The sequence below is a fragment of the Guillardia theta genome, assembly GCF_000315625.1.
Source record: "Guillardia theta CCMP2712 unplaced genomic scaffold GUITHscaffold_53, whole genome shotgun sequence".
Taxonomy (NCBI): domain Eukaryota; class Cryptophyceae; order Pyrenomonadales; family Geminigeraceae; genus Guillardia; species Guillardia theta.
Window position 1 is genome coordinate 53,589 of NW_005434621.1, and position 7,572 is coordinate 61,160.

General features: G+C 53.0%; 3 protein-coding genes across 3 annotated transcripts; 1 reads left to right on the forward strand and 2 right to left on the reverse strand.

Annotated features, from left to right (window-relative positions):
- Nucleotides 1-179: 179 nt before the first annotated feature.
- On the reverse strand, nt 180-2,966 carry GUITHDRAFT_141250 (hypothetical protein; the record flags this gene model as incomplete). Its single annotated transcript, XM_005829216.1, has 12 exons — nt 180-213; nt 269-352; nt 502-824; nt 1,143-1,230; nt 1,281-1,340; nt 1,524-1,552; nt 1,763-1,865; nt 1,912-2,014; nt 2,067-2,148; nt 2,223-2,300; nt 2,411-2,470; nt 2,844-2,966. 12 exons carry the CDS (start codon nt 2,964-2,966, stop codon nt 180-182), a joined length of 1,167 nt encoding a protein of 388 aa, XP_005829273.1.
- Nucleotides 2,967-3,949: 983 nt separating this feature from the next.
- Nucleotides 3,950-4,796, forward strand: GUITHDRAFT_153577 (hypothetical protein). Its single transcript, XM_005829217.1, has one exon. The coding sequence runs from the start codon at nt 3,974-3,976 to the stop codon at nt 4,700-4,702; it is 729 nt and encodes a 242-aa protein (XP_005829274.1). The 5' UTR covers nt 3,950-3,973; the 3' UTR covers nt 4,703-4,796.
- Nucleotides 4,797-4,903: 107 nt separating this feature from the next.
- Nucleotides 4,904-7,361, reverse strand: GUITHDRAFT_111570 (hypothetical protein; the record flags this gene model as incomplete). Its single annotated transcript, XM_005829218.1, has 15 exons — nt 4,904-4,963; nt 5,073-5,099; nt 5,158-5,228; nt 5,280-5,393; nt 5,442-5,506; nt 5,979-6,016; nt 6,075-6,107; nt 6,153-6,237; nt 6,292-6,323; nt 6,370-6,445; nt 6,501-6,721; nt 6,868-6,943; nt 7,016-7,078; nt 7,143-7,214; nt 7,273-7,361. The coding sequence occupies 15 exons, from the start codon at nt 7,359-7,361 to the stop codon at nt 4,904-4,906; spliced, it is 1,122 nt and encodes a 373-aa protein (XP_005829275.1).
- Between the last annotated feature and the right edge of the window lie 211 nt (nt 7,362-7,572).

Sequence of the window (7,572 nt, forward strand, 5' to 3'; positions counted from 1 at the left end):
CCCCTCTCCTACCCCAGTTATCCTCCTCCTTCCCTCCTCCGTCCCTCCTCCGTCCCATCCCCCCTCCGCCCCCTTTCTTTCCCCATGACTACCGCCCTGCCCTGCTCCTGCTCCTGCTCCTGCTCCTGCTCCTGCTCCTGCTCCTGCTCCTGCTCCTGCTCCTGCTCCTGCTCCTGCTCCTACCTGTTCTCTGAATTGGAATCCATCCTCATCCTGCGGAAGCCCCAGCGGCAGACCGAGGCTAGAGAGGAAGGAGCTCATGGGGTACTTGATGAAACTTTCTCCCTCCTGCCCGGCGTCCTCGTCCTCGTCCTCTTTCCTCCTTGCGCCGTTGCAGCGAACCTTCATGTAGCTGCAGAACAGATCTCAGGGATAGGACGAGATAAGGAACTGACGATTTTGGTATGAAAATTTAGCAGGAGAAGGAGCGAGGAGCGAGGAGCGAGGAGCGAGAAGCAGGGTTGTGGCAGCATCGGCGAGGAAGGGAAGGAGAGGAGGTACCAGCAGCTGACGGCGAAGAGATGACAGCATCCTTTCGTCTTAACGAAGTACTCGAGCATGTTCGGCACCAGGTCGCCACAAGCATGCAGGCAGATCAGACCAAAGTTGTCGATGCTGCTCCTGATCCCCCCGCCATCCTCCTGCTCCTGCTCCTGCTCCTGCTCCTCTATTGCCCTGTGCTTGCCCGCTGGCATGCTGCTCGTCTCGTTCAGCTCCTCCACGTCCTCCTCCTTGCTAGCACGGTGCCGCAAGTTTCCAGCGAGGGCTGAAACGACTCCTCCCTCCCTCCATTTTATCTGGTGCTGCAGGTACTTTATGTTTGCCTGCTCCAACGTTTTGCGTTACTTTCATGTAACATCGTTCTAAGTCATCTCATCTCCGGCATCCATCAAACAAAATTTCCATCTTGTGCTTTCATACATGTTGCAGTCGTACACATATTTGCCACACACACAAAAGTTGCATTCATACACGCGTTTGCATTCATACACGTATTTGCAACACACACTTGATCGACATTCCTATCCGATTATGATACACATGTATCACCATTTCAACGTATCTTTGCAACTTTCATACACGCGGTTTCAACATCACAACTCCTTCTGCAGCTCCTCTACAAACACGACATCTCTTCTCACAGATGCAAGTTGGGCTGACGCTGCGTCCTCACCCTTGTCCTGTCGCCGCAAGTTGAACTCCAACTCCTTCCTTACCTGGGCATCCAGCCTGTTGCAACATCAGCGATGTTGCCTAGCACTGATCTCCTTCCACTTCACCTCTTCGCTTCCTGTATGTTGTTGGGATCTTGTTCGATCCCGATCACATCGATCGACCCTCTAAGGTAAGGCATAAGCAAGGAGGAAAGCAAGAGGAACGAGGGGAGGAGAGGACAGCAACCAGGGAGGGAGAAGTAAGAGAAATAGGAGGAGGAGGAGGAGGAGGAGAACCAGGAGGAGGGGGGAGGCACGACATGAGAGGAGGGAGCTGAGGAGAGGATCATGGCAGAGGAACTTCCTCACTTGAACGAGAGCGCCCGGCACAGGTACCCCTGACCCGACCCGATGTCCACCAGGAGCGAACGAGCAGGTCTGTTGCTGTTGCTGTTGCTGTTGCTGTTGCTGTTGCTGTTGCTGTTGTTGCTGCTGTTGCTGCTGTTGTTGTTGCTTCTGCTGCTGTTGCTGTTGCTGTTGGTGGTGGTGGTGGTGGTGGAGGAGGAGGAGGAGAGTGTATGATTCACGAACTGGAGGAACATCTCCACCTTCCTCAACAGCATCAGCCGACAGCATCCAGTATGCAGCCCCTCTGTGTAGACCTCGTGCATCTTCTTGGGTGACATGCCCCTTGCAAGGCCCTCCCCGCACCTGGCTCCACTCAAACCTCCTCCCTCCACCACCCTCCCGCCCTCACCTCATCCTGTCCCCGCAGGATGGACGAATCTTGGTCTTCCTGTCAAGGGCCAGCAGCGAGATCTGGCCCAAGAACCTCAACAACGAGGAGCAGGATTTGAGCCCTGGCACGCACGTCAGCCCGTGGGAGGAGCAGCAGGAGCTTGCGCTGGGCACCTTTGACTTGCAGCAGCTGAACCACCTCCCTTGGGTTGCTCATCCTTTCGATCATCTCGATGCAATCGCTCTCAGAGAGCTTCTGCAGCCGAGGAGCGAGCAGAAGGTGCAGGAGCAGGTCAGGCCTTCCCTTGTCATGCTAGAAAGCAAGCTCACCTCGAAAGTCTCGCGCCAGTCCGAAGGGATCGAACTCCACATGTCTTTGACGTAGAAGTCCGTGACATGTCCCTTTACCTTCAACCAGCGTCATCGAATCTTCCCCTCCCTCCCTCCCCTCCCTCTTGCGCTTGCTCTCGCTCCCCCTCCCCCTCCTTTCCTCTGCAGCAATACACAATTCTACCCACCAGGTATTCGAACTCTTCAAAGAATGCCACAAGTTGCTTCAATCTGTCTTGAATGGCCTCCTGCAAGTCAGAAGGGATCACCATAGGATCCGGGAACAAGTCGCACGAGTGTACATCAGGTGTTGTCCAGTCAATGTCTGTCTCAACATCGACGAGTCAGAGTTCTCATCAAAATCTAGAGAGGGTGGTAAAGGACGACTCAGAGCAGACCCAAGGGATCAAAGGCATGAAAAGAAGGAGTGAATTAATAAAGGAATAAATCAACAAAGGAATGAAACGATGAACAGAGCGAAAGGAATGCAAGGGGTCAAAGGATGAAAGCAACCAAAGGAACCACAGGGATCTAAGAGGAAGTTGGTCGACCTGACGCAGCTGGCATGCTATCGTCTGTCTTGGGCCCCTCCTCCTCGTCGCAGAGCATCTCGTCTCGTACCTCCCAGCCGCCAACCCGCTGAGGCTGCTCCATGTTTCCAGGTCCCACAAGTATCCTCCTGACGCTAAAGTCTTCTCCGCTGTCTCTGCCATCGTCAAGCTCGTCAGACTCTTCAGCTTCCATTGTCGGCACGGATCTACTGACATGATCCTGCGCTGTGGGGTGACGAAACACTTGTCGCTTTCATGGGATACCAGCGATGAGACGCAGCAGCACAGGACCAGCAGGTGGCGCAGCAAACTAACTCCTGGCGTATTTGAGGAGGACAAGAGTAGGAGCCTGAGGGAGCAAGTGGTCATTGATGTAGAGGATAGAGGGATCGCAAGGAATGGGGGCGGAAAATAGAGAGATTACAGGAGAGGCAGCAGGGAGTCCAAGGAGCAGGGAGCAGAGGGAGGGGGATGATGAAGCAGGAGGAACGCACAGAAAGAGGGAGAGAGGAGCTGGGGAAGGGGAGGGTGGGGTGGGTGGGAGCAAGAGGGGGAGCGGGCGGAGGGAAGGAGAGAGTTGTTGGAGTGGGGGCGAGCATGGCCACAGATGGCCAGGAGACTGATTTCAGTGAGGCAGACTCAGTATTGACTAAAGATGTACGTAGCTCCGCTGACAATATTGACTACAAGGCCGGAAGGCGTAAGGAAATATTGACTATAAGTGTAGTGGGGGGGTTCAGAGGGTGGTAGAGGCGTTGACATTGACTAGAGCGCAATGATTGACTACAGGACCTTATATTAATTGACTATGATACCAGAAAGCTTTGACTACAATGCTTCCTTTCGACTACATTTTGACTATAGTAGTGCAGATCAAAATTGACTACAAGGGTGATACGGCCACACCGGCCCCCTACGTTGAAAACAAAAGTATTTTAACTTTCTTCCATAAGTAGAAATACTAAATCTGTATATAAATTTCTCGAAGAAATAAAAATGTATTAAGTTGCTGATGAGTATAGATACCAAAGCTTCTCTTGTACCAATATGTTTAAAATTTTATATCATATACCACCAAGACTCAGCTTTTGTATTACAACATACCAATTTTAGTTCTGTAGTACAAAAGTTGCTGCCAGGAACCTCTAATACTGTTTTTAAAGACCCGCAGGGTTCATTCTTGACTATAGTACAGGCGCGATGGCGGAGGATCGGCAGCAACTAGTGTTCATGGCGAAGCTCGCGGAGCAGTCGGAGCGATACGACGAGATGAAGGAAGGAATGATGCAGATTGTTGAGCTCGGCCCTCAGCTCACCCTTGAGGAGAGAGAGATGCTCTCCATCGCATACAAGCATTGTGTCGGCAACCGCCGTACCTCGTCCCGTATCATTTCAGCGATGGAGGAGAAGGATGCAAACAAGAAGGACCCGGACAGCTTGGAGAAGATCAGGGAGTACAGGGTGAAGGTGGACGAAGAGCTGAAGTTCCTCTGCGAGGAGATCATCAGGCTCCTCGATATGAAGCTTATCCCCAACGCGGCCGATGATGAGAACTTGGTCTACTACAACAAGATGAAAGGAGACTACTTTCGCTACCTTGCTGAGTGCCTCCCAGAGCCTGATCGCTCCAAGTACGCTGAGAGCTCAAGAGCTTCCTACCAGACCGCAAGCGAGATCGCAGAGAAGCTGTCTCCTACCAACCCCACCCGCCTTGGACTTGCCCTCAACTACACTGTGCTGCAGTTCGAGGTTCTGAAGCAGACCGAGGAGGCGTGCAAGCTCGCCAAGAAGGCCTTCGATGATGCGATCGAGCAGGTGGACTCGCTGGACGAGGCTCACTACAAGGAGAGCTCGACCATCATGCAGCTCCTGCGCGACAACCTCACAACCTGGACAGCGGACATGCACGTCTCTACAGCTGATGAATGAGAGGTAGGGGGTTGCATCCCAGGGGAACAGATCGTCTTTGCAAGCTCGTGACCTCTCTTGCGATTTCAATTTTGAATAACATGAAGCAGCATGGGTGCGCCTGTCCCGTCCCGTCCCCTCCTCTAGGGCTCTAACCGTGCAGGGGCTCGGAGCTCTTTGCGTTCGGATCGAACTTGTCTGTGTCCTCCCAGCAATCTGTCATCAGACCTGCTCGTCCAACTTCAGCTCGCACTCGCTCCTTGCCCCCATGGTGAACCTGACCTGCGCTCTCCGCTGTTATCGAGACCCCTCTACAGAGGAGGTGGTAGTCGTGCGAGGGAGCAGAAGCTTGTTCTTCCCCTGACCTCTCGCTCGATCTGCCGCCTCTCACGCACTCCATAATGACGTCCCGCAGTGCCTGCGTCGTTGACATGTCACTGTTAGCAAGTAACACCAACTCAGCCAGTCATGATCACCTCAGGGAAGTTGTTCATGCCGTGAAAGCCCGGAAAGTAGTTGAGGTCAACGATGTAGAACTCATTCGTGTCTGAGAGCGATGAAAAATCATCATGCTTGTAGACTTGTGCCAGCGTGAAACCTCGTCTGCGAACGACGTCGACGCCGAACAGCCGAGGGGGGCCAGGCGGGTCGTGGTTGAACTCCATGGCGATCGCCTGGCATATCAGATCCCGAATCGCCGTGAGGGCAGAGGCTGAGGGGACGCGTCAGGAGAGGCGTGTACAGGAGGAGGCGACTTGACCCGGCAACTTGGTCGCGTCGGAGATGGTCTTCCTGTAGTCCTCAGAGTTCTCTTGCTGCAGTTTCCTGGAAGCTCTTCAGCATCTGGGGAGCAGGGGGAAGGCGGCATGCCTGGCGATTGCGTCGGACGAGACACGAGAAAAGGGGAGGAATTTCTCCCTGCTGCCAAAGTCGTTGGGGATGGACGGCCTGCGAGATGTGAGGCAGCGTGGAGGTTTGAAGATGATCGAGGTCATCATAGACAACAAGATCAACTCTTGACAAAAGTCCTCACAATCATCAAAATCAAAATCAAAATCAAATCCAAAACCAAAGTCATCGTTCTCATTCTCATCTCCTCCTCAGCCACCACCACCATCACTAGAACCATCACCACCACCACCATTACCATCATCATCACCATCACTAGACCATCATCATCACCATCATCATCGTCATCACCACCACCACCATCATCATCATCATCATCATCACCACCACCACCACCACCACCACCACCACCACCACCACCACCACATGGTGTTCATCAGATCTCTACCTGTGAATGACACATAGCTGCGATCCAACGCAATAGATCTGTCCATCGGATAACCATCATCTCTACCTTCAAAAACATTAGATCTCTCTCTCTCACCTTATAGATCATCTTGTTGTGGGGCACAAACTCCTGGCATCGATGTAAGGAGAAAACAGATGTCTGGCGTCAGGTCACCTGCACTAGACATGGCACAATTTTGTGCAATCTTTTCCTGATCTCCTCAAGTTCCCAGGCAATGAACAAGTCGTGGGAGGAAGCTCTACAGAGGAAAGAAAGAACTCACATTCTGTGAGCAAACTCGAAAGTTCCCCACCGCCCATCATCGTACACAGGTTTGATCACAACCTGAAAATTGTTCATTGAGAGCTCAGAGAGTAAGAGACCAGAAAACCGGAAGATTCATCGAATGGTTCTTGAAAGCAAACTCGACGTCAGCTCCATTCTCCAGCACGAAACTCTTTGGCATTCTAGCCAAAAGAAATTGATGCTACGATCGACTAGAATGGAAAGAAAACGTATTACCTGATTGACCAGTGGAAGTCTCCAACTTCTTCCTCCTTCGCTTTCAGTTCCACCTCATCCTGTCCTTCCCTTCTTCCCTTGTCCTGCCTCTCCCTCTGTCCCTCTCCCTCTCCCGTGTCCTCCAGACTTCCTTGAACAGCATGACAAGGATCTAGTTTAGGACAGCAACGCAGGAAGTCCATCCCCTGAGCTCTGATCGTCTCCTGCATCCTTGAAACAACCTGCAGGACAAACAGTGAGGGCATGGAGTCGTTCAAGATTCAGAGTGCAAGTATTATTCACAGCAATCAGGCGTGAACATCTCTAACTACCACACCAAACAGGCAAAAGATCTCTCAACAATCAAACAAGAGGATCGGTCAACAACCCTGGGCCTGGAGCTCATGAATCTCTGCAGCCTCATCGGATCGAGGACGGGGACGCCTTTGTTGCGCTCCTCCCACCTGGACGACCAAGACTCTCAGAGCATGGCAGAGGAGGCGCGTCATTGCTCCGCGCACTCATCCTCCCTTCACCTCTGCATCTGATCCACCAGCCTCTGCTTCTCCACGGATTCTTCCTCGCAAGCAAACAGATGCCTAGCATGAGCATCACTGCCGTCAGCCCCCGTCCCCCCTTTCCCAGTCTTCACTGCTGGCTCACTGCGAATGGCTGAGGAGTACGGCTCCGTCCCATCTCCCTGGCGCCGCTCCATCCATCTCGAGGTCCTCGAAGCTTCCGCATGCCATGTCAGCATCATCGTCAACTGATCTCCTCCATGCCTCTCACTCACTTCACTCGGATCCCCCTTGCCGCAAAGCTCTGCTGAAGGTGTTCCAGGATCCGTTTCTTCTTCTGAGGAAGAACGAGGCCGATGCGCATCGGTTGCCGCACCGGCGACGAGTTGTCGTGCTGCGATGAAGAGACGCCATGGCTCCTCAGCCTCGGGACCAGGCGATATGAGACACCATGGGAGGATCCCTGGGATGCCGGCGTCTCTCGGGCCTCGCGCAGATTGTTCGGATCGCTGCTGCTGCATTCATTCCTCCTGAAAGAATACATTCCTCCTCCTCCTCCTCCTACACCACCACCA